Source organism: Ceratosolen solmsi, unplaced genomic scaffold, assembly GCF_000503995.2.
Source record: "Ceratosolen solmsi marchali unplaced genomic scaffold, CerSol_1.0 scaffold13, whole genome shotgun sequence".
Lineage (NCBI taxonomy): Eukaryota > Metazoa > Arthropoda > Insecta > Hymenoptera > Agaonidae > Ceratosolen > Ceratosolen solmsi.
The window spans coordinates 2314802-2342741 of NW_011948418.1; the positions used below are offsets into that span (position 1 = coordinate 2314802).

Genomic DNA, 27940 nt, shown 5'->3' on the forward strand with positions numbered 1-27940 from the left:
TAAATATTAGAGTTATCTTATGAAAGCAGATAGTAGTAATTAATTGGAATTTTCTATTATAAAATTTTTTTCTTTTTCAATTTATTACATTAAAATTCTACTCTTCGCTATTTTTATGATCGCAATTTTATATTAAGTTCAATGTTAAATATGCAATCCAAAAAGTTTCTTACAATCCTCATCTAAATAGATGAAAAATATTTATATTACATAATATTATAAAACATAATATTAAATATTAACAAAATACAAATTTATAATCTAATAATTTCAATAATAAAAGTAAATTTATCATTATCGTGTTCATTTCCTCACTATTTTAAGTTGAGTTTTAGAGAATAGTCTTATTTTTTTATATTATAGCAATAATACATTACATTAGAAATTAACCATCTTTTAAATAAATAAAGCTGGAATGTCTAAACGTTAAAGAAAAGGCTTAAAAGGTTTAAGAAATAAAATTGTTTTATATTTTATTTCCTTTACTTCATTATCTAAAAATATATCTTCACAACGAGTAAAAATATTCTTATTGCATAATTTATATATATTTTTAGATAATATTTTTAAGAAATGATATTGTTTGACCCGCTCAACCGGAAAAGGTTCAAATAAGAAATTAATGATGGAGCCTCGAAATTTTGCATTGATGACGTCATTGACGAAAAATAATTAAAAGTAAGTAGAAACTATCTCCTGCGTTTTATAAATTATGTTAATTTCAGTATTTACAAATTTCGCTAATATTTATATTTATTTCTCGATTATACATATTTTTTAATTACAAAAACATAAGATAGTTTTCAAAATTTCAATATTTCAAAGTATTCGATTAAACTTTTTTTTTTTTACCGTTATAATCACACCAAAACACTTATTTAATACTATTATTTAATAATGCACTTGTCTACTTAATTAATACGTATGGCATAAAATATATTTCACCCAAAAGTATTTGTAATAATAAAATATTAGTTCTTTTATTAATTTTATCAGTATATAGTAATGCCAAGTCGACGATTTAATTTTTAATCATTTGGTGTATTAATATTTGATTACACATAAAAAATATCTCGAAATTTACACATAATTTACTAATGCAAAAATATACTAAATTATAAGTAATATAAAATAAAGTATTGCGAAATATTCATCAATGACAACCTGTATTATTTACATAGATATTACATATATATATATATATATATATATATATATATATATATATATATATATATATATCTTGTGACATATTGTACGTACTTAAAAGAAATATAATGCTAATATAATTTAGAAAATAATATACTGCATATGACAACAATTTTCATTTAAAATTCATTCACTGAATTTTAAGTTTATCAATGTAATAGATTTTACTGGAATACACAACTGAATCGAAATTGTTTCACTTATTTACTTAAATATCGATTAAAAAAATGTTTTTCTTCCTATATAATTATATTTAAAAAATTTTTTTTTAAAGTTATATATAATTTTCTTATTTCAAATAATTACAATAGCCATCTATGTTAAGCAAAACACCCGATTCTATTATTCAAATAAATAAAGTCAATATTGTGAAGAGATTATTCAATATTATTACGTACATTTTTGTAAATCCAATAGATTAATTATATAATTGATAAATGTACTTTAGTTTATTTTTCTAATCTAATCTAAACATTGGCCGATTATTGTAATTATGACACTGCTAAAATTGATTATATCGGGAACTATAGGAAAGAATTAATTTCATAATGAAGAGTACAGAGATTATTTTCATCTATCGTGAAATAATTAATGTTATCGATGATAAAAGTAACGAGAATTTTTCTACAAATATCACGTTATCAAATATATAAAATAAGTCGACAATATCAGAATCTAATAATTGATAAAAATATTTATATCATTAACTCTTTCCAGATGTAATATTGCGATAGATACTGAAATTAAACTAAGGTGTTAAGATCTAGATAAATCAAATTCTTCTAAATTATAAAAAAGTTATCTGTCAAGAATACATTAAGTATAAAATAAAATTTAAAACTACTATTGCTTCGTAAAACTTAGATAAATTATATAATAGTTATTCATTTATATTGTTTTCTTTATAATTACATTTATTTCTATACATTCAATACATTTCTAAACATGTAGGCAATTGCATTCTACTTCTATTTATAAATGATTTAAATTAATATTGATTATTATTATATCTAAATTTTGATGAATTATCGCCCCCCCCCACTCCCCCCATTCTCATAAATACGTCAATTTTCTAAAACACATACATGTACCAATAAAGAAATTTAAAGCACTTTTTAAATCAAGTAAATTTTATTTTTCTCGTTATTGCAATATATCTTTGTATAAAATGCTTAAAATGTTTCTTTTTTTTTTTTTTTTGAATTTCGAAAATAGGTGATGTTTCGTATAGAGCATAATATTTGAATAAATGAATATGAATAATAAAAATGACGTATTATTATTATAAAGAATAAATGTATGTGTATGACCAAAAATTTGGCGAATCTTGACTCATTGTTTGAGTGTTCTGTATTGCATCACTTTTAAACATTATACATTTACGTTAAGATTTTTCGATTATTTTGTCACGGGGTGAAATGAGATTTGTTATTTTAAAATTTAATTATCATGCTCAGAACCGTTGTATATAAAAAGTAAAGTATGATCGATGTGAAGTGATTTAAAATACGATTAAAATATAAGTCATGTTTTCATGTACGAATTCAGAAAACTTCTTGGAAAAAGTTGGAGCACATTAACAGCAACTTTCGAATTATGAATAGAAATATTACAAAATTAGATTTCGAAAGTTTTCTAAAAATAATGAACTGTTGTACAGAATAGCACAGGGAAAAACAGAAGACTTTGAAGTTTTTCCTTGCAAGTCAAAGCTTATAGAATTCCCTTAAATCCCTAAAAAATACATCATTCTTTTCATTCTGAAATGCAAAATTTCAAAAGCCGATAGTTCACAAATTTATAAAGTGAGCCATAATTTTCTTTAATTTTCACATTGTGAAGTAATAATTTGACGACCACGTCGGAATTAGTGTGTGTACAACATACAAAGAATTAAATGAGACATTGAATAATGATTAGGAATAAGATAATTTTAAGAATAAAATGAGATATTTAAAAATTAATATTAAATTACTAATAGGAGAATAAATTGAATTTAATGTAATGAAATTTCACTTTTACAGGACGTAATAGCGGCAACATTAATATTATCTAAAATTAAATCATCTCAAATTAATCAATTTTGAAATAACTTTGACTTTTCATGGGCGCTCCATGGTAATATTTCCCCACATCCATTAACAAACAAACATAACAAAACAAAATAATTAAGCTTATTTTTGTTCATAATTCATTTCGCCGCAATGAAGTACATTACTGTAAATTACTGTCAGGGATCGTTAGATTGTGAAAATGAGAGCAAACGTGTCCAAACGCACGAGTGTCGCTCGGAAAACCGGAGGATTATGAAAGCGAACACACGGTCGTTAACCGTTTCAAACTCGATTGTCAAATCTATAATTCAAAGGACGGTGAATAACTCACTTTGAGTGGCCCATAAAGTGCCATTGCCCAGTTCCTCGAGGTAGCGCTTAAGCTGGGACTTGCAAGTTCCCTCGGGTAGGGTCTGGGACTTGGCAACGACGATCGGCGCCATCGGTACACTTTCGTACCAGTGCCTGTAGCCGCTCCTCTCAAGCTCCATGTCCACATTTTCGTCCTTGTCGTCGTCGTCGTCGTCATCGTCGCCCTCCTCCTCCTTCTCCTCATTTTCTTCCTCCACCTCCATAGCGTACATCGCGAGTCGATTCTCCAACTCATCGAGGCTAGTGTTGCCGCTGCTGGCGTTGCCGAACTTGCGGAGCCAGCGGTTCTCCGACCTCGAGAACAGCTCCTCCTCCGCCCCAACGAGCAACGACGAGACGAGCAAGGCCCCGAGCAGCCAGAGCTTCGGCATTCTTCGCCTTCGTAGCCGCCCTCGAATTCAATTCCCGAGTCGCGACGATGCCGGCCGAAGTCGCCGCGCGAGCAGCGCGCGCCAGGAAGCGTAAAAATGCCGGCTGGTCGATTAATCGGGAGCGCGGCCGTTTCGTGTGCTCTCGGCGCCGAGCCGATTTGTCTATTCAGCCGCGAGGGCTTACATCTTACGACTTTATCGTACGATCGCCCCACCACCACGCCAGCGACGTCTCTTTTACATCCATCTGGTCCTTAATGCGTCGGGCGCTCGATGCACGCGCTGGAGACAGGCTCGAGACAAAAGCCGTGGGAGGGATGGGGAGGATTGGGTGGGAGGGATGGAGGGAGGGGGAGTGGCGCGCCCGTACCGCTGCTCCAAAGGCGAAATCCAAGCACGAGCATTTCGGTGTGAAAATTTCGGATTACCAAGGCCCGACGACCGAGGAGCTCAATATTCATGGCTCCGGGCGGGCCTCGGATCCCGGCGATAATCCTTCCCATTTGCGACACCTTTATCCGCGCTCATCCAACTACAGCGTCCACGAAATTACGAATATTATGGCCACTTTGGTCTTGACATTGGTGCGGCCGATTAGTTCTGTCCCTTTCGATACCGCGTACCTTCACTACTTCGCACCAGAGCAAGATTATGCGGCTACATGAGAGAGAGAGAGAGAGAGAGAGAATATTACTAAAAGAATCTTGATACGGCAGATTATTGTAGTCGCGTAGGGTCTTGACTTCCGGGAAAACATTTATACGCTCGAGATATAATTGGGCTCGACCAAAGTGTTGAGTTGGTTTTCCAATTTCCGTGGCAATCTTTCGGTTCGCCAATTAATAGTCCCACAAAACTCTTTACACGACAGATATTTGTTAATGGTATTTTATGTAAATGGCTGCCACAAGTGCTTCTCAATGTTGGACTTTCAATTGCATCCAGTATTGAGTACCGATGAATACGATTAATCAACAACAATGACAGCAATATAAAAAATAAAAAAAAATACAAATGAAGAAGAATTATCGTGTAATATTTAGAATACAGAATATTTTTTTTTTAACTCTACTAAATCAATCGGTCAGTGAAATTTCTTAAATATTATAAGCGAAGGAATAATTGCATATACTACTTGAAGAATGGGTGAGCCAATAATTTAAAAATACATTGCAATACCACATTGCAACACATAAATTTCATGCGTGTAATGTCAAGTAAAATATCTAATGCCATATTTAATAAAAAAAAAAAAAAAAAAAAAAAAAAAAAGCTCGTTTACGAAGAAGTTAAGCGAACAGACGCCTATTTTACGAAAGCGATCGTGTGTGTATGATTTAAAAAAAATATTCGTTTTAATTTACAATGTAACTTCATATTTACATAATATTAGTTTTTATATTATCAAATAAATACATTCAAATTCAAATTAATTTTGAATATAAATTGAAATAAAAAATACAATACGGAATTTTTTTAAACATTTGAGTTTTATTATTCTACCTGATTTGTAAAGTGAAAGGTTGTTGGTGACGGTATTTGAGGCAAAGTTGAAAAGGGATGGAACAGACGATATTTAATAGAATAATTAATTATATCGGCCCAGTCCGTCGACCGAAATTTATTCATATTACGATTAACTTAACGAAACGCCGCCTCACTCAACTCTATGCACTGCAATGATGCCATGCAAATATAATTTTATCAGCGAAAACGTAAGTCGATTTATCTATAAACTCACTGGGATTATATTATTTCTCTCTCTCTCTCTCTCTCTCTCTCTCTCTTAAATACACATGCCGAGGCACATAAGCCCGCTCACTCCCTTATCTTCGAACCTTTATCACTTCGAATCGTTCCCTAACTTCCTCTTTCCTTTCTCTCCGCCAGTCTTTCATCCCCAATTTTATAGATTCTATTATTTATACATTGTCACTCCTGATCTTTTTGCGATCCACGTTTCCCAGTTTCTATTTTTCCAAAAGGCCAAGGTCGATCTCATGTCCATTCATCCCATCTGAAGCGTAGCTGAGTTTTCAGTAACAAGGCTAACGCGTCACATTAATTAAATATTAATGTGGTCTAAAACAGCAACGGAAAACAACAAATCTTTAAAGTAATTTCATAGAAATTTGTGAATTTATAAATAATAATGCAAATATTAATATTTGAAAATGTAAAAAGAACAAAACTATATTATTTTTCAAGTAATTGAAACCGTACGTATGAAGAATTTGAATATTGAAAAATATATTTTTTGAAAACCTTTCGACAGTTCATTATTTTCTCTTAATGTTAATACAGATTAAATTGAAAATGAAAATAAATAAAATACAATCAATTATAATATATTAATTATTTTTTGTTATAGATAAATATTTACATTAAAAGCAATATTATTTTGAGCAAATTATTGTTATCTCTTTATAAAAAAAAAAAATTATACAAATTTCTATTCATTTTTTAATACATCGTATAACCTACATATATATATATATATATATATATATATATATATATATATATATATTGAATAAAACTCAGATTTAAATAATCATTAAATATTAACTAATATTTAAGGGGTGAATAAGATAATTGCAACGTGTATTTGATGATTTTCGACAACTTATGTTAAAAAGATTATACTGAAATATATTTGAAATATTAGGCAATGAAACAACGTAGTCTTATATAAATTCTATCAACAATTGAGTCAATAATTTCTTTTAATCACAACAATCGACAATATCGAAAATATCGAAGATCTTTACTAATGGTTGCAAAATAGATAGCTTTCTTAGGTGGTACAATATAATTCTTCATTGAAAATAATTTCATCGCACATGTATGTGATGAAGAATGGTAATGTTTCTACTTGTTTAAAGACTTAGGGTAATGGAAAGGAGTGTAAGGGAAAATGTAAACAATAAGCAAAAACATTCATTAAATTTCAAAGTACTTTACTAATTACTACAATTTTACAATGCAAAATATTATGTAAATCAATAAAAATAGCAAATTTAATGACAATGTTGATAACAATATAAATATGAAATGGCCGTTATTCGATTTTTCATGATTATTCAGAGACAAATGTAATATCAAGGTGGTAACGAAGGCTCCATTGAAATTTAACATTCTATTCATTTTTCGTTGTCCTCTCGTCACACCAAAATTCAAATAAATACTGATATATTCAAACAAAATATCCATGTGATGATAGACATAGTAACTCTTAATTATTCGTAGCTTCTACTTCATTAGCTATGAAATATTATATCAAATACTATTGATTAGACATTGAATTTATGCTTTGGAGATGGGTCTGCCATCTATCAACATTCGAATATTCAAAAAGAATAACTGTAAAAGAATATCTTAAATATCAGTGAAATAGAATTTTTGATATTTTTTCACTCAACACTCAAATCATTTCTATTTTTTTTTTTTTTTTTTTTAAGTCATATCTTTACATAAAATTTGTCTCATTCTTTATTTTCTTTATAATTCCAATTAAAAAGTCAAATTCCATATTCAACTAATTATATAATTAAATGTATTTATTTGTACTTATGCTTTTAATCAGAATTTTTTATTTGCTTGAAATTAGAAGGTGCAAGGGCATAAGAATTTCTTTCAAACCATCGAAAAGGATATATGATTCATACAAAGGAACGCTCATCTCATATATATATATATATATATATATAAGATAATAATAACGTAATCGTCATAAACAAGGATATCTAGAACAATAACAAAAACAATAATAATAATATTATCACTTTTGAGTGCGTATGGGTATATGGCTTACCTATTTCTCAAGTAGAGTGCAAAATAATTAAACATTTTCTTATTCCTTATATATTGAGTCAGAATCATTAAGAATTTGAAGAATATGTGTAATATTAAATTAGCGAATTTAAGAAAATAATGCAATGATTTATTTATTACAGTATTTTTATTTTTAATTTATACTATTCAACCAGATAAAATAATACAGATAATACAGATAATAATCACGAATAACCTTGCTTAATTGAAAATATTTTTCAGCATTCAGTATTTTAAATAGGTTAAAACATTAAATAATATTCTGCCTTGATTGACAATAACTGAATTTATTATTTCATTATTCTTACGTTGATGATTAATTGAATTTTCTCACGGCATTAAGCCTATTAATAGATTGTTAAATATAACTGTTAAATATACAGGACCGATTATAATATTGAGTATAATAAAGAATGTCAAAAAATAAAATTGTTCAAAGCAATTAAATTATCCATTAAATATATGTGTAATTATCCATTACAAATGGACAATGAAAATTTATTCAAATATTATTCATAATGTAATTACGAAAATATCGATGCTCGAGCAATAAGTTAACATGAACATTATACTTTAAAGTTAGACTATATTGTGCAGATAGAAAACCAACATTCAATATAAAAGCAATACCAGTTTTTAATGGCAATTTTAAAAAAATAGTAAGATTACGCCGACCTTTGTAAATGAATATGAAGGACGAACGACCATTGAACTCTATAGCCAATAACTAATTATACAATGAAAGCCTTACTTATAAAAAATAATATTTGTCCATAAGTTAGTAACATATTCTTCACCTCTCTCTCTCTCTCCCTCTCTCTCTCTCCCTCTCTCTCTCTCTCTCTCTCTCTCTCTCTCTCTCTGTGTCTTTCTCTCTCGGTCTGTCTGTTTTACTACCATTACCTTATTCTGCAAATGAACAATGCATTTATTACTCTATGCATTTACGATCAAAGTGTGTTTCCAATCGAATTTTTCATTTTTAGAAGCAATATTTGAAAATCCCAATATTATATTATGAAAAGTGTACTTTACGTATTATAAACTGTGTACGTTACGCGTCAACTTATATTTAAGAGAAAAGAAATTACCAGTTTTTTTCCTTCCTTCATCTTTAATGACATAAAATACCGGCAAATCAAAATATAATTCACATTCATTAGGGTAAAATTTAGTTAAAAAAATAACAGATTCAAACTTTTTGAAAAAATATTTAATATATATTTGATTCAAATTAACCATTCAAATGTTTATATTTTCTATCCCATTATAAATGACATACAATAATGAGATAGGAAAGTAAAAAAAAAAAAACTAATAAAATATATAGAAAATTAGAATAATGTAGTATCGCGTATATTTGATGAAAAGTTTATATTGTGATTTTTGAATAAAAAAAAAAGAATAATTTCTCCACTTTCAAAAATAGTAAATGAAAGCAATTATAATGGACTGATATTTATTTATATTAAGTCATACATTTTTATCATAAATATTTGTAAACAGTACAATAAGAATATATTGGCAAGTAATTTCTTTAATAGTTTAAATTTTCTAATATCAAGAAAATCATAAGTTAAAATTTCCAAAGTCAAATTATTGTTCTATATCCAGTGTATTGTTACATTTTACTAAATTTTTTAATGTAAATATATTAAAACATAAAGATTTTTATGGCTATGTACATTATAATTTTATATATTACAATTACGAGTTCAACTGGTTAGATAACTTTTCTCGGTGCACACTGAGTGCGATTAATTAAAATTTTTAGATACTACTTAATAAAATTAAAAGACTTATTGATTTTTTTATGTATACATTATGAATCACATGTTTGATAAGTCTTTTTTAAATTTGTAGCTTAGAAAAGAAAACCTAAGCAAATTGATTTTATTATATATTAATCTTTCAAAGAACACTTCCCAGAAAGTTTTTTTTATAAAAATTAGAACTAAAACTGCAATATCAGTTGCATATGTATTGTGGTATAAAAAATAGTGATATATAGTGATAATAGGCATATATTATTAAAATAACGTACTATTGAATATTGAAAATGTTAAGAATCGATATGTTGACTATTAAAAATATTAATAATAAAATATTTTTATAGAATGTATAGAATATAATTTAATATAAACTATATAATTCGTATATAAGTATATAGTATATGAGTATTATAAATTAAGTCAACTTGCTAGTTTTTCTTCCTATCATTATAACTTTATAGTAATAATATATAAACAAATTTCAAAATCAATTTTAAATCAATAAGTTTCCCTTAATATAAACAACCAAATCATTTTTCATAATAATATTGTGAAATGACTTGAAAATGATTAGATATCTTATGAATATATTAGAAACATCTATAAATTATTTGTTTAAATGGTTTTTCAATAATTTACGTAAATAAATTCTGTTTTATTAAATAATAAATGAGTATAATGATATGTATAAATTATAACTTATGCGTAATGTATTAGAATATCAATATTTTTTATCTATGATTATAAAAAATAATTCTGAGAAAAGGGATTCTGACTTCAAAAATTCGTCGCAATAAAAAATTTTAAGTGAAATATTTACTCCATACAGAAAATTCCTTCGTTGACTCAACTCAATTTAAATCAACAAATTGATGATGATAACAATACCGTGATTATTCTTAGATCATCGAAGTTGCAAAGAAAATATTCGAACTACTGAAATAAATAGTAATTTAATGTGATAAAGCATAACTTATAGCTTGTAATATACAATATTTATAATACGTAAATATTTTAGTTATCGAGCGCTTCCGTTGTAGATTAAAAATCACCTTATCTGATTAGAATTTGTATATTTATTGATAACTCAATATTTATAAAAAAAAGTCGCACAAAACGGGAAAGAAAGAGACATATAGAGATATTCTATATTCAGTGTCTGTTTTCAAGTAAAAAAATTTGAACTTATTGTTTACCAAATATTCGTAAGGAAGATGCTTTACATAGTATTTGCGTAATCTATTACATAAATTTTATTTTCATTATTGATTCCTTTTTCTAAATTGCATGTTAAATATGATAATTAGTAAATAGATAAATCATCCTCTTTAAATAAGCTATAAACTAATTTATATATATATATATATATATATATATATATATATATATATAGAAGTTTATAATATTAACACATTTATTTATTTGTTAGCTTAACTAAGTAAAAGATTTTAATAATTTGTAATACTTTGAGACAATCTATTTGAGACAAAAGATAATTAGTGAAAACTTAAGGTTTTTTGTTTATTCCATTGAATCATAGAATATAAACAGAGGAAGAGGACGAAAAAAATCACTTTTTAAAGTGGTAAAATAATATGATAAATATATTAAAACCTGAGATGATGCTTAAAGTACACAGTCTTTACAATACATTAATATCTGTTGTTTCAAATACTTGCTTCACAGATTAAAAACTCATTTGCCTGCTGAAAAATAAAAAATCTAATTCTAGTTATTAATCACTAAAGTAATGAATATATAAATATGCGTAAAAGAAAGGCAATGAAAGTGAGTGAGCGACCGAGTGATAGAAACAGATAGCGAGAGAGAGAGAGAGAGAGAGAGAGAGAGAGGGAGGAAAGGAAACCTCAGGTATATGCAGTAAGCCTTAATTTATTTTCAATATTTGATTAGTATATCTGCTTAAGAAAATTCATTTCAATTTCCAGATACAAGCTCTTGACCTTGAAGTAAATATACTAAAAAATATGTACAATTACATATAGTCATGGTCAATATAAAATTTTTAAAGCTATTAAAATTTCAAGGAATCTTTGCTCGTCTCTTTTCTGCTCGCTTTTACTAATCGAAAAATCAATGGTTTGTTATAATTATTACTTCATGGTGATAACAATTGTCGTAAGATAAAACAATTGAATCTGTAATTTGTAACTTAATTACATAAGACAGACAAAACGTTCAGTAAATATTAATATATGCAACTTGATATTATCGTAGAAAACTTACAATATAGGCACAAAAATTCAATTGTAATTTAAATTTTTTTATCTTAATCTGTCAATTTCAATAAGTTAAAAACGGAAAGACCGACAGTAATTGTAAAATTGAAGATAACTATTTTTAATGCACAATAAAATTAATTTAATCCTTTATAAATATTATGTATTAATAAAATTCTTTTAACAATCTTATTCTGTCTATATATAGATAATATTTTATTAACTATTACCTTATACATGTTATATACATTTACATATATTTATAAATATTAAGAATTTTTAAGAGAATAATTTTATTAATATGTATTATTAATGCGCACTAATCTTTAGTAATGCGTGATATGTTTGTAAGAAATAATAATAATACTGATAATAATATTACAACATATATAAAATATTTAATAAATATTTAATTCTCGAGAGGAAAAAGGACTAAGAAATAATCAAACAATATCAAATATACAATGGATTTCATTACCATATTACAATAAAGAAATACATTGACATTATTAATTAGCATATTGTTTAAGCATAGTTGGTTACTATTTAAATAATTGTTGAATTACGTTTAATTGCAATTTATTTAATTAATACAAATATTTATATCTACACTGTATAATATAGACTTGGAAAAAAAAAAAATTAATATTATCCTGTTTTATTATTTGAAAAGGAAATATTTACATGATATGAGTTAGTAGTAAACAAATTATCATAGATATCGTAAAAGTTTCGTCAGATTGTCAAAAGTAATATAAATAAATCATAATGTTTACATAATTCTATATAATTAAATAACGAATAAAATAAATTAAAATAAAACAATTTCATATGTATTGAATATGTTAATATAGATATTGAAATAAGTATTATTAACAAAATTTATGTATAAAATAGAAATTTCATTGCATCAAGATATTAGTATAAGTATATAAGATTTATTTAGTCTAAAAGTATAATTTTTTTCATGAACAACAATACCTTTGCGTATAAAACGACTATCGCTTAGCCAAAATGAACTTTCATATATATTAATTAAGATTGCTTCTTAATATTTTCTATATAAAAAAAATTGGGTATTTAAAAATAATGCGAAATTAAAAATATATTATTTCAATTTGGAGAATTATAAAGAGTTATCATAAAATTTTACAAAAACGATGTAAAATAAATACGCAGGAAAACATTTTAAAAATGATTGATAATAAATGTTGCAATAGTGAATTATACTATATTGCGAAGTTTTTAAAATTTTGAGAAGACGATCAACGTATTGATAAATAATCAATTTCAATTAAATGCCAAAATTGCATTAATGGTGAACTGCAGTGTAGGTAAACTGGCGAATTACATTAGAAATAAATAATTATTAATTGTTACATTAAGCATTTTGTTTAATTTTACTTCATTTCCATTGTTATCTAAATAATCTTAAATTATTAATGACATAAAATCGTTATAAAAATTATTGAATCGATTTATCAAAGAAAATCACGGAAATTTAGTTGTTAGTTTAAAAATAAAAAAAATTTATATATATATATATATATATATATATATATATATGTGTGTGTGTACATTTAAAATTTTACAAAATAAAAAATGATTGAACACATAATAAAATATGGAAATATAAATAGTAATATTAGTCATTTCAATCATCAATAGTGGAAAATTATGTGATTAAATTAAAGCAGCATATACCATTTTATATTACAATTACAAAAAATTCAAATTTTTATCATAATCCATAAATTATTCTCTTGTCTAGATATATTAAATACAAATATTATTATAATAATGCATGATAATTGAAATAATTCATGAATCAATAATAGATAAATCCATAAATCCATAAGCGATAATACATCTCTAGAAATAAATTGTACAGCACGACAAATCTTCCATATAGGAATTTCAATAAAATATAATTTAATAAAATTAAAGTTTCACATTTAATTCAGACTATCTAGTTCTGTTATTATTAAGATTTAGACTTTATATCAATAATATAGATAAGAACTTCATCTATAGACGAATATTTTAATAATTACGAAAGCAGATAAATTTTAATTACATTGCAATAGGAGCTTATTTTTAGAATACTAATGAATTTTCAAATTATTCGTATGTTTTGTAGAACTATCAACATATTTGAATAGCAGATAACTAAATATTATAACAGTTAATAGCGCGAGTATAACTAAGAAATCCCAATGATGTTTTAAATTAAGCAAAGGAAGTTAAAATGAAATTATCGGAAAAGCTTTTTAATTCTTTATCGGTGGAAAGCGGTGAAATTTCATTCGTATAAAATATCATTAAATGGCTCAAAGTTAATGTCATTAACACTGTTTTATCATATGGTGAGAATACTAAACCAACTCGATGCAAATCATAAAGTTAATTTTGAATTGGACGCGGGTAAGTAATGTAAGTAAATACATAGACATAACGTAGTTATGGAATTATAATTATCTGTGGGCCATATATGCAGCATTTAAATTTTTCCAATTATTCAAGTGGCAAGAAATTTTGACCTAATTTCTAAGACGCAATTACGGATGCTGCGCCCTGAGCTCTCACTTCGAATAGTAAAGGAAACAGAAGTGCACAGCGACTTCGCACTGAAGAGTCGCGACTTAATGCAACTTTCATCAGTGAATATAGACGGCGGTGCAGCTGCTACGTGATCACTTAGTGGTGGTAAGAGGGGAGTGGGGGGGTGGGGGGCATATAAAAGGTAAGAACTCGGCAACTTGGAGGACAGTTTGAGTGTCGCGCTTGCACTTCGGCAAAATGTTCGAGGAAAGTGGGTAATTAGTTTAAAAAGAAAGAAAGAAATAAAGCGATATAGCGACTGTCAGGAAACGCCTAAGGCAATAAGCAGGATGAGCACTGTGTTGTTATTTAAGGGAATTGAGAGGGAACTTTCTTTCGACATTCTCCGCTGGCCGCGTAAATTCCGAGAGAAAATTCATTACGATAGTGCAATCGAAATTAAATCGTGGCTTTTTAATAAACGAATTTTCACGAAATGTACTTTTTTTTATAGGGCTAATAATACTTTTTCACTAATCAATAGAAGATCCAATGAATAAGTATGAGAATTAAAATCAAATCATGCTATCAGTTAAAACTGCGAGGCGTAATATGCAATCTTGTATATCAATGTAATAATAATGCATACTCGGAGCAATTTCGTTATTTATTTTAAAATATAGTATATAGTTGCAAAAACAATAAAAACACTAATTTAATGAATAATCATCTAATGTATTAAATAGTAATCATGATTTACATTATTTATACAGGGTTTTTTTTTTTTTCTTTTTTTTATAAAATGCAACATGTAATCACTTTTAACCAATGGTACTCTTTTAAATTACATTAGGAGATTTTTAGTCGAGATAGCAATCAAAATATTTTTTACAATTTACTAATACATAATGTACGATGTTTGTGAAATAATAATATTTTCAATGGCCATATCATATCTTAATAAACAGTAATTGAATAATATTAACGGGAAAATACATAATAACTTATAAAAGCAGACGTTACAACGCTCGTCACTGATGTACAATAAAGATAAATAAGAATTAAGTATAAAGAATAAATATAAGAATTAAGTTTGTAGCTTATAATTAATTATCAAAATTAAAATTTAAAATGTAATTAAATATGAGCTAAATCGAGATATATTTATTTGCTTAATGAATTATTATATTATAATGTTGTGTATTAGTAAATTTTCAAAAAACATTTTTCAAACTTGTACTATTATAGAACATCGTGCTATTGTCTAGAACGCAAAATATAAAAATTATCAATACGAAAATGTTTTTAAAAAAAATATGCTCAATATTACTTAACATTATTATATAAACGTATAATGGACTGATACGTAAATCATATGAAGTACAATTTCATTTTAGCTTTTCTCTGAATAAATATTTCCCTTTTTTCGTACAAAGCATCCGTTGATTAAAATAACTTTTAAGATTTCGCACGTTAATTTATTAGAAAAAAATACAATGGCATTTCTCGTAGAAAGAATTTTCGTTAGTCTACAATCTTCAAATTATACATTAATTATTCATTGAAAAAAAATTGAAACTCGATTAAGTGGATATAAAGTTTTTAAAGGACAATACCTTAACAATCATTTATTATAAAATTTGTAATATATATTTTAGTTAGAAAAAAAAGTCTTGAGATTATTTACAATAAAGTTGTTGTTTAATTTTTAATATTTACATTTATTAAAATATTTCAACAATGCAAAATCCGTTGTTTCTCACTCGTCATTTCTGCAATTAAATTAGTTACGATTAATTAGATTTAAAGTTCAAGTTTGGTTGTTGATTGCCATATTTGTTTTTAATCGATCTAGTATTCTTGACGGTATTTTAAAATACTCATTTTGAAAAAAGTTTATAAATTGCATTGTTTATATAAAATAAATAAGAAAAAGCATGCAGAACAGGTTATTGGGTTTGTCTTAATTGTCGTAAAAGCTCTTACTCTATTAGTGCATTGACCGTCGATTTAGTCGAAACGAAAGTGGCAATCGTGTGTTTATATTTTCAAATATTATGCAAGTTTTTCTTAGACTAATGAATTATTTCTAATCAAATGTTTTTTTAAACATTGTTAACAGTTTAATGACGTTACGTAATATTTTCTAAGGAATGAAATGCGATTGTTTCATTAAACGACTTTGATCGGCACAGATTCTATCAGTATGACGACATAAGTATACAATTAATAAATAATTTTTGTCTTGTCAAGAGCTATAAATTTATATTTTTAATTTAAAAGAATGTAAATTTAATGAAAATTGTTGGTATATTTTATATCTAATGTATACATAACTTCGTCTCATAATTCTGTTCAGGTTAATTATTATACGTTAAAAGAGTTGGATTTGCAACGAGGATCTTCAAGTAAAAAATAGTCTGACATTTCATAATAAAAATATTAACAATAGTTTTATTCGTTTTAAATATAATTATCCACATGACAAAGTAAATATCTATTTTAAGATAATGATGTTAACGTAGAGTTACAAAGATTTATGCATAAAAGTAATGTTTTTTATAATCTATGATCATTTACTTTTTCTACCTAAAAGAAATTTTCATAGAAATATTTTTTCACGCTATTTCAATATTAAATAATACGTAGCAATGGCAAATTATTAATATTATAAATTAAACTCTAGATTAAACTAAATAAATCTATAAATTAAACTACGATATACTATTAATTAAACCATTGCCGGCTTATTGTAGAAAAAAATACAATTTATCCGCAAATTAAACCTGCTGTAAATATACTTCAAAACTGCTTTTATCTGAAACAAATGTGTGCGTGTGTGCGTGCGTGCGCGTGTGCGTGCGCTAAATGAAAGAGTTTATTAGAAGCGTATACAAATTTTAATTGAAAGGTTCGATGATTATCGCTAAATAAGTGTTGCGTGCCAATAGAAGCCCGTTTAATAAAAGATAGCCAATGGCTTTTACAGTATTTACACAACAACGTTAAAAGTGCAGTCTCTGAAGTACCTCGTGCATTATTTCCCGATGAAAAAAGACAACAACTTCCGCATAATTTGGATAAGTTAATAGGCTAAGACTATGAATGATGAAGGAAGTGCATTGGATTATTCGTTGGGAAATTTCAGGTCCTCGTAATGTGCAAATCGCGCGTTTCCAGCCGTTGCGTAACGCGATCGTAAACTGGTACAACTTTCTCCTCAATTTCACTTTCTTCGCTTCCTTCATTTCCGCTGGATCTTGCGGACTCTTCACGGTCAAAGAAACTTCGTAACTGCAGCTTCGCGCTAATCCCAGGCTACTTGACCTTTTGCATTACCTTTGAGCGTTTCGTTGCACCCACACTTCTTCTTTATCACAATATTTATCTATCCAGTTAAAATCTATGAAGAAATTATATTTAAAATAAATTTGTAAGCGACTCTCTGATAATGAAGCCGCATGCATTCAAGCGGATATTCCTTTAATTCATTTAGACGAATAATTAGCATGGGTTATTGAAGTTGCGCTATGCACTGTCACTTTTATTTGGCTTTAAAACGGCAACAAAAGTGGATATTCAAATGCGCGAGAAATTAGCGGAATGTGAATTTCACTAGAAGATTTTTCGTAAATCCATATAAGAAAGCGGTCTTGGCTGCTATAATCTTGATATGGCTTGTGAGTAAATTTATACACCATGGTTACACCACTTATATACACCATAGAAAATCAACTAAATGTTAATATTCATTATTATATTCTTAAGATATTTTTTTTTTTTTTTTTTTTTAACAAGATTATTTAAATAATTTGGCACTTTTAATGTTTTACGATTATAATTGCATCCTTGACTATTAATTTAGCGTCAAAAAGTCCTTTGAAATTATATCGTCAATGAATTTTAATCGATAAAATGCCCATGCAGTAACGAATATTAGAGATTTTTCTAAAGTAAATTGCATTGGTAAGTTAGGACTGCGTAAGCTAATTCAATTAAAAAAATTTGCACATTTGTTAATGTAAACTAGTGATCTTCTCCTCGTTGAATTACACAACGCTTGGCTAACATTTTATTTTGAATAACTTTATTGTATCTAGTGTTTCTGTAATATTAAATTACAGCCGACTTTGATTAAAGATAACGTCTAATAGATAAATGTCGACATCGCTCGGTTTCTATTATGTTTTCATCTATTATTCTCTTTGGATTAATTATATATTTTTATTTCTATATTCATATGGACGTTACATTGTGGTTACGGCTATTTCGAATTATAGACTTTTATTTCTAATGCTATAATTCCTTATTTCATCGAATGATTTATATAATATAATTTCAAGTTCATTCGATTTTGTACCTCGTAGTTTAAAGTTTATTATAACTCCAACTTTTTAACGTTTTCTCCAATATAATACATCTTAATTTGAGAAAAGTGAACAGATCCAATCATGCAACTTTTCCATTTCATTGGCACTTGATCTCTAACAAGACTAGTGAATCTTGTAAAAAAAAAAAAAAAATACAAAATTTGCTACATTAATATTTTTTTTTTTTTTTCATGAAAAGGATTTACTTGCTCATCGTCCATAATTATCTGTACAATATTTTCACTAGTTCAAGTCTTTAAGTAAGTTACTTTGCTAAGTGAATGTAACCATTGCTCATAAATTAGTGAGATATCTGCTTATATAAAATTATGAATTTTAATAAACATAGAGGTAGATTAATTACTATTATTTGTTGGACATAAGATTGTGACAGAACGCTTTATGTTTGAAACCATTTTAACGTTCGCTTAATAATAATTTTTAGAAATAGGCATTTGAAATCGTACTTATTGGTTGTCCGTAGAATCAATTTTGTCTATTATTATTTAATTATTGCTAGAAATTTTGTAAATTTTGTAAATTTTGTAAATTGTACTTTCTTAAGCGAATTGACGATAAACAAGTGTAATGTTTAATTAAAATAATGTTTAGTTACAATTTTAATTTATTATTATTATAATTCCATTTCATTAGAATTCTTTTTACATCGTGAGAATGTATTATATGTTAGATAAATTAAGGAAATTATTAATATTATTAGGCAATCAGTGAAATTGAATAATTATTATCACGATTCTTATCTTTAAAAATATAACACAGTTAATCGTTCAATAAATAATTAATAGCAAACTCATGGAAGTTTATGGCGAACTAAAAATTTTTGTGTTTCTTTTCAGTATCGCACCGACAATAATTATGGTCTTTCTAGTACTTCTTTTGCTTTATTATTTGGAAACACGTAAACCAAAAGGATATCCACCTGGTAAATATACCGATGACTCTACATTTCTTAATTCGATATGATTCAATAAGTGTTGTTAAATTTTTTTATTGTATGTGAGAAAAAATTGTAATTTTCATATTATCATGGCAAATTGGTATGGAATCGTCGGGTATTTGTACGTTGTGTAATAACACAACATTTATTTATATCTTTATTGTATTAAATGATTAATAAGTAATAGTCTCATAGTTACTCTTACTCTCTTTCTATCTCTATCTCATTCAGTGCGTCAATTAGGAGAATAGTAGCAAAAACAGAAATAATAATAATGATGATGATGATAATATGTTAGTTTTTAAAAGGAATTGAAGATATTCAAGATATATGTGTATTATAATAAACTCATTAGGTCCCAAGTGGCTGCCGGTACTTGGTTGCGCCCTGGAAATAGCGAGGTTACGGAAGGAAACGGGCTACTTTTCGGAGGCTTGCAACATCCTCGGCAAGAAATACGGCTCGATCATTGGGCTGAAGATTGGCAATGATCGTGTCGTCATCCTTAATGACTTCGAGAGCATGAAGGCAATGATTATGAACGAGCATTGTGATGGTAGACCAATTGGGCCAGTGTATGATTGCAGAACTTTTGGAAAGAGACAAGGTGACATTTACATCTATTTGGGAATAAATAATTTCGTGGCTTACATTTTGCTAATGTTGGCGCTTCGCAAAAGCTTTTTGTATTCACGTAATCAATTTCTTAAACTATTGATTATACGTTCACTTTGACTCGTCGACAATGTTTAATTTTTCATCCAATTACTTCAATTTAATTTAATTTCATCCAATTACATGTTTAATAAAACAAAAAGTTAATAAATATTACTAATTTAGGCTTAATTAAGCCCTTGGATATTTTACGAGATTTAATTAATAATCGAAGGGCCACGCTTTATCTCAATTTTCAATACTATTGAATATTGATTATTTTATGGAAAATAATGTTTCGGTAAAAATTACAGGTTCTTGTATATTATAATTTCACTATCAAAATTTTTTTAATAATTCTTAGATTAATATCCATATATTATGCATCAAAGTATGTATAATGTATATTTTCAATATTTTACTACTAAAGTAAAAATTTGTTGTTTTTTTTTTATAGTTTTTTTTAGCTCAGATTTCGCTTAGTATTTATTCTACGCTTGCCGATGCTTTTATACGAAGAATAATGAAATTGTGGATTTATGGAATGAAATGTTTGTTAATAATGAACTTTATTAGATTATCTGATTTTCTTATACATTACATTATATATAATATACATCTTATTATCGTTTATTGATATTATAAAAATTGAAAAGTTTATCCCGCTTCAATTTATAAGCGCAAGCAGAATGTATTAATTGAAATAAATATATAATGCAGAGAAAGGTAATCTAGATTCTATAATCTTATGGCAAATAGTAACAAATAAAATTCATAAAATTTCTTTTAAAAGGATATAAAAAATTTTCAATTCTCAAAAATGAATCTCATGATTAACTCTCATAATTACTATTTTGAATGTTTTTTGCATTGTAATAGTTATAATTAATTTTTAATAGACATAATTAATCAATAATATTATCAATTATAAAAGTATAAATAACTTAAATATAAATAGAAAGGAAGAATAGTAGCGAGGATATAATCTGCTTTAAATATTTCAAAATTGATTGGAGAAATATTGTTCAAGCTCGTTGTTTGTTCAATTCTTTTCTTATTCGATGATTAAATTATCTTGAATATACACGAAAATATTAATTCTCGTTTTATCCTTAGAGTTTATTGGATTTTAACTTAAATACAAAATGAACGATGTAAATATAGAAATAGAAAAATTCAAATTAAATACTTAGCGCTCGTTAATTAAAAGAAATATGAAATAAAATAAAATAAAAACAAAAACGAAAGTTGTTCTATGATAATTTTATATAACCTGACTGTTTATGTGTATTAAATTAAAATGAAACTCGTTACATTATAGTTTTACATAAACACGTTGTGCATTAAAAATTTACATTTATAAAACATGTTTAGTTAGATCAATAAACTTTAACTTATAATAATTATTATTGAAATTATTCAAACTATTGAAAATTCACTTATATATATATATATATATATATATATATATATATATATATGCGACAAGAACAAAAATCACCCGATTGCAATAAAGCGAACGATAAAATCCGGCTCAGGTCTCCTAGTGGTGGACGGCCAGCTCTGGGTCGAGCAGCGGCGGTTCATCCTGCGACACCTGCGCGACCTGGGCTTCGGGCGCACGGACATGGCCGTGCAAATCGAGTTCGAGGCTGCGCAGTTCGTCAAGTACTATGAGCGACTGCTCAACGGCGAGGGCGTCGAGGATGTGCGCCCGGAGGCCAACAGCAACGTGGTGCGCTGCGTCAAGATCAGCCGGGAGGACATTAATGCGAATGTCGGGACGAGGAGCACCGAGAGGTTGGGCGTCGTTATCGAGATGGAGGACTTCTTCGGAGTGCCGGTGCTTAATACGCTTTGGTGTATGATGGCGGGGAAGAGGTGATGTTGATGATTAAAGAAGGCTGGTGTTGATAGTGTAAGAGTGGCTCTGCGAAGGTGATTACCCGAGCTCTCCATTTTTATTGATTGTAAATGAGAATGATCGGTCATTTCAATTAATTTCGTCTTGAAATTCGATTGCTTATTATCGAAAGAGATTACATATTATTGATCGAGATACAGCACCATTGTAATAGTCATTGTTTGTCGATCAATTAATTGATAAATTGTGAAAGAGACTTTATTGGCTAAGGTGTGTGTTTTAGGAGAGAACGAAGTAATTGTTTTTAAGGGGCCACGGGTGTTTATTTGGGCGTATTGTGTATAACGATTGAGGTATCGTTAGGTACAACATCAATGACAAAGATCTTATTTATCTGCAAAAAATCTTCACGAAGCTCCTTCGCGGTGTGGATATGATCGGATGGCTATTTAATCACTTCTTTTTAAAGTATGTCGCACCCGAAATGTCCGGATATAAAAAATTCATGGAAACGCATCGTCAGCTCTGGAAATTTTTAAAAGTACGTATATCAATTACAATTCAAAGACATTCATTTTTGTCTACCCTCGTTAACGTGCGTTATGCTGCTTCGCATTTTTATCTGGACTCGTCTCTCTCTCACTCACTCTCTCTCTCTCTCTCTCTCTCTCTCTCTCTCTCTCTCTCAATCTCTCACTCTAAAACGTTGAATTTTCATATTCTATCGATTATAATGAAATTCTCACATAAATTGCAATTCATATATAAAATATTACAATTATGCAGGACGAGTTGGACAATCATAAAAAAACGTTCGATCCCAATTCTCCGAAAGATCTTATGGATATTTATCTGCAAACATTGCAATCGAAAATCCCCGATGATACTTTTTCAGGTAATGTACTAAAATGATTTTTATAAATTATATTTTAAAAACTATAGATTCGAATATATTAAAATGATAATTGCACAAATACGGAATACGTAATCGAGTATAAAATTATAACTTGTAATAGCAAACTGTCAAAACACGAATGACAATTAGTAGGATATTGCTATAATTCAAGATTTATTATTAATATTATTACACTTTTTTCTAAACAGACTCGTTTATAATTAACTGACTCTAGCCAATCGAGTCAAGCTCGTGCGATCTTAACGCCAATCACCTCGACCATTCTATGAAATAAATACCGAAAAAAATTTTTTTATTCGTTTCAATTCGTAACAAAAAAAAGGAGAAAAACTAACAAACAAACAACAAAAATAAATAAAAGCAAAAGATAGCGTGGTTCGGCGTAGGAGAAGTCAATACGTTACGATGATAAATATTTGATTTTGAAATTTTATTTTCCTTTCACGTTGCGAACGCAGACGCTGCTTCTGTAAATGTCTCGCTGGCAATGAACAAGTAAATAATTTAATATTCATCCTCAATTTGCTCGAGTGAATGCGATTAGTGGGAAACGCGATTCCAAAAATCGAAAACAACAGTAGCAAAGCGTGTAATTGTAGTGCGAGTGGGGTGGAGCAAACGACAGAGATAAAGGATTGATGCACTTGCTGATTGATACATACAGAGGGACAATTGCTGGCAATCTGCGTAGACCTATTCATGGCCGGTTCCGAGACATCCTCGAAAGCTCTGTGCTTCGGCTTTCTCTTTCTCGTGCTGAATCCGGAAGTGCAGAAGAAGGCCCAGCAGGAAATCGACTCGATTATTGGCCGTGAGAGATTGCCGTCCTTGAAAGATCGGCCTAGGTAGGCGTTATTTGTAAACAAACGATACGTCGACAAATTCAATGCAGCGACTAGTTGTGATTATTTGAGACTTTGAGCAGCGCGTTTTTACTTGGATTTTTCCACCCTCTTTACGATGAATGTCCTCGTCGATTACAGTAAAGAGTCACTTGAATTTCTTGTTGGTCGATCAAGTTTTCACCGAAACTTAATGCTTATCTTGCAACAAAAATTGAAATGACTCTCTTCTGTAGGAATAATTTTCGAATAATTTAAAATCTAAAGTATCGAGCAACGAATACGCAAACCCAACGTAATATTAAGATGAATTTTCCACGTTTCACGTATATATCGAGATGTATATATATATATATATATATATATATATATATATATATATATATATATATGGAGATCGATAAAATAATATGATTCGACGAAGAGTAATGAAAATTGCAAAAACGTAGTTTCCCTGTCCTCTCACGTACATTTCTTTTTTATATAAATTTCACGTGATATTATAGATTAACGGTAGATGTATTATTACACTTTAGTCTTATCTGCAAGGCTCTAATTGTCTGACTCAAAAATTTTTAAACAAATTCAAAATCTATATTATTAAAATGTGCTACTCTTAATAAAATGTCTTTGCAATCTTAGCGATATAAAGCAGTAAGGATTTTTTAATAATCTAATTCTCCTTACAGATTGACCTACATTAACGCCGTAGTTCTTGAATCAATAAGAATGTTTATGGGACGAACTATGAATATTCCACATCGCGCCCTCAAAAATACTCGCATTTTGGGATACAAAATACCCAAGGTATAAACACTTTTCAATAATACTTTAACAATATTTTTCATTCCGAAATTTTATGCCCGTTATATTGTAAGATATAATATCGATTGGATTTAAAAATTTCCGTATAGTAAAATAATTTTTAATCGCAATTACTGCATTGTAATAATTAATTCATATGCTTATTAAGCTCGCGGTAAAAATATTTGAAGAAGTCTACAGGACCGTGATTTAAAAGAATCACAGATTTGACGAATGAACGCGAAAGAAAGCGAATTGAAAAGTCGTTTTTTAATAATAATTTTGCATTTTAAGAAATAAGTCGCTATCAATGATAAGAATAGTAATGTAACTTTATATTTGTGTACCATTAACATTATCTTTAATACTCTTACGTTGTGAATTTTTATCATAAATTTACTTCGATCGCCCAGATTAAGATAAATATTATATTAAAAATTGCCATTCGCTTTGTTGCCCGCAGGACAGTATGTTAGTTGTGAATTTCAATAGGATCCTAATGGGTGAGTTCTGGGGCGATCCCGAGGAGTTTCGACCTGAAAGGTTCATCGACGAATCCGGAAAAATAGTCATGTCCGAGCAGTACCTTCCCTTTAGTTTTGGTACGTGCAATTATCGCCGCACGTAAGATAACGTTTAAATGTTAATATGAGGAGAACTCGTTTTGGAAAAGTTACGGTACGATTAACGATTTTTCAATTTTTCCAATTAAAGATATTTTTTAACGCAAGCATTACAGATTTACAGACACATTGCTCTTCGCGGCATACGATTCGCACTCAATGCCACTAACTCGGTAATTGTTTTTCGTCAAATAACAGAAAAGTCGGTTTACATCGACGGACGATACGTTTTATTTTTAAATAATCAACCGAGCATAAAAGAAATAATTTAACTTTCTCTTTCTCTGCCTCTTTATTTACCTCCTATTTATATTTATCCAATGAAAATTTATTTTATAAGGAAAACTCCATTCAAAAAAAAAAAAAAAAAAAAAAAAAAAAAATAAGAATAATTAACACATGTCTTAGATCGAAATTTCACTCTACACTACCAAGTAATAATAATAATAATAGTAGTAATAATAATGACAATTAAAAAAGGAGGAGCGGCTGCTTAGAGATTCTATACTTATGGTTTTGAAGCTTTAATAAGATAATAACACGACATTGTTCATGATCCAAGATAATTTTAATTTTATTATTTGTACAATTTCAATTACTATTTATCATTGAATTAATATTCTTTCTGTTCTTTTCTTCCTTGCTCTTTTTTTTTCTTTTTATTCTTTTCTTTCTTTCTTTATTCCTTCCTTTCTTTCATTCTTTCTTTCTTTCTTTTTCTTATTAAATTTATTTATTAAACAAACGATCGCAGGTAAACATCGTTGCTTGGGCGAGGTGTTGGCCAAAAGCAATATGTTCATGATAATGGCCGCTTTGCTGCAGAATTTCACATTCGCACCCGTCCCGGGCGAGGAGCCGCCACGCAACGAGTACACCGACGGCGTCACCGCCAGCCCCAAACCTTTCCGGGTCCTCATGACTAAGAGAACGTAGTGTATACTATTGCCTTTTGCTCCGACATATGAATCATAATACATAATTCTCTCATACATGTACATGCATGTATAGACAGACACATTTTTCATTCTTTTGAAACGAATCACGAATCTAACGTTATCGGCTACTTTGCTTTTATCTTTTTTTTTTGTTTTGTTTCCTTTTTATTTTGATTTTTTTTATTATGAGTTAACGTTGATACAATTCTTAGACGTAGTCAGAATTAGGGTACACGCGAGGAATGTGAGCCCTAAAAGTAAAGCAAACGAAAGGACACTGGTAGAAATTTCCTTTGCAATTATGATTCGATAATTCACCGAAAATTGTATAATTTTTGCTCATTTATGTCATAATCGAAGTTAAAGTTAACGCTGTTTTATAAAAAGGTATCCAGGTGTATATAGCCATGTACTTTTCGTGTACTAAAAAACATTTAGTTTTGATTCACATATCGAATGTAGTATTTTTAATATATAATAAAGTTAATGTATTGAGAGTCTTATTTGAGATCAATGAAAGCGCGTTGACTTCCAAAGGCTTCCTGGCTTATAAATGTCGTTCGTGTACATTTTAATCTTGATAGGTCTACGAAATAACATAAGAGAACATGCATCCTTATTACGATTAAATATTTTGACAAATATTAAATATATATAATCGGATAAAGTTCAGATCAAGATTGAAAATCGTAGGTAAGAAAGGTACACACTCGAATTGAAAATTTCTACCGAATTGACAAACTCGTTGAATCGACGTTGTTCTTTGTTGTCAACCATTAACTAATTAATAACTTGGAAAAAGAGTGAAAAAAAAAGGAAAAAAAAAGAGTCAACATGACAACGGGCGCAATAAAGGAAATGAGAAAAAATCGACTGCATTGTTTGGGTGTTAGTTCATTTTGCATCGATCGTCGTTAAATTTCAATGGAAAAAAAAGGAAAAAAAGGAAAAAAAGAAAAAAGAAAAGAGGAAAAAAAAAAAAGAAAAGAAAAACTACTCCGAATAAAATTATTCCTTAATTCTCAGAATCCTGCTTCTCCTTTTCTTTGTCCTTGTCACTATATTCAGAGCTCGCTCTACTCTTTTCCTCCGATCGTTTCTCCTCCTTTTCTGATTTCTTCTCTTTATCCCTCGATTTCTTTTCACTGCGCTCACTGCGCTCGCTACGCTCACTGCGTGTGTCGTCGCTCTTATCTCGATCTTCTTTACTACTACTGCTCTTTTTGCCGTTGCTCTCAGACTTATCTTTGCTACGATGCTCCTTCTCCTTGTCCCTCGACTTCTCGGAGTATTTTGATTTGGAGGATCGGGTTTTCGATTTGGATCTGGACTTCCGCGTGCGGGACTTGGATCTTTTGCTTCGCGAGCGCGAGCGGCTCTTCTTTCTACAAAACGGGGATCACATGCGATTTAGATAATAATTATGAATCATTGTACAACTAACTTTATAACGATAATCCTTAATAAAATCATGCATTTATTATGTTCTTCATGATATCTTTATATATATATATATATATATATATATATATATATATATTTTTTTTTTTTTTTTTTTTTTTTTATTTATTTTTTCTT

The 27940-nt window shown here is 28.5% G+C and overlaps 3 protein-coding genes across 3 annotated transcripts in view; 1 reads left to right on the forward strand and 2 right to left on the reverse strand.

Moving 5' to 3' along the window:
- Positions 1–3775, reverse strand: part of LOC105360093 (nose resistant to fluoxetine protein 6-like) — a 15789-nt gene extending 12014 nt beyond the window's left edge. The window contains exon 1 of the mRNA XM_011496882.1: positions 3595–3775. Coding sequence (XP_011495184.1) covers positions 3595–3754 — 160 coding nt within the window. The 5' untranslated portion in view covers positions 3755–3775. The remainder of the gene's footprint in view (positions 1–3594) is intronic.
- Positions 3776–14635: 10860 nt separating this feature from the next.
- Positions 14636–26462, forward strand: Cyp303a1 (Probable cytochrome P450 303a1). Its single transcript, XM_011496884.1, has 10 exons — positions 14636–14664; positions 19621–19706; positions 20077–20328; positions 21914–22256; positions 22603–22780; positions 23026–23134; positions 23820–24000; positions 24687–24804; positions 25265–25403; positions 26179–26462. Exons 2-10 carry the CDS (start codon positions 19640–19642, stop codon positions 26358–26360), a joined length of 1569 nt encoding a protein of 522 aa, XP_011495186.1. The 5' UTR covers positions 14636–14664; positions 19621–19639; the 3' UTR covers positions 26361–26462.
- An 846-nt stretch (positions 26463–27308) lies between these two features.
- Positions 27309–27940, reverse strand: part of Srp54 (splicing regulatory protein 54) — a 4408-nt gene continuing 3776 nt past the window's right edge. Inside the window, exon 4 of the mRNA XM_011496885.1 lies at positions 27309–27747. Coding sequence (XP_011495187.1) covers positions 27378–27747 — 370 coding nt within the window. The 3' untranslated portion in view covers positions 27309–27377. The remainder of the gene's footprint in view (positions 27748–27940) is intronic.

Coding starts and splice junctions, on each gene's coding strand:
- Cyp303a1 (XM_011496884.1), top strand. CDS start 19,640: ATGGTCTTTCTAGTACTTCTTTTGCTTTATTATTTGGAAACACGTAAA. Junction 24,805..25,264: donor TGGGATACAAAATACCCAAG/GTATAAACACTT, acceptor TGTTGCCCGCAG/GACAGTATGTTAGTTGTGAA. Junction 25,404..26,178: donor GTACCTTCCCTTTAGTTTTG/GTACGTGCAATT, acceptor AAACGATCGCAG/GTAAACATCGTTGCTTGGGC.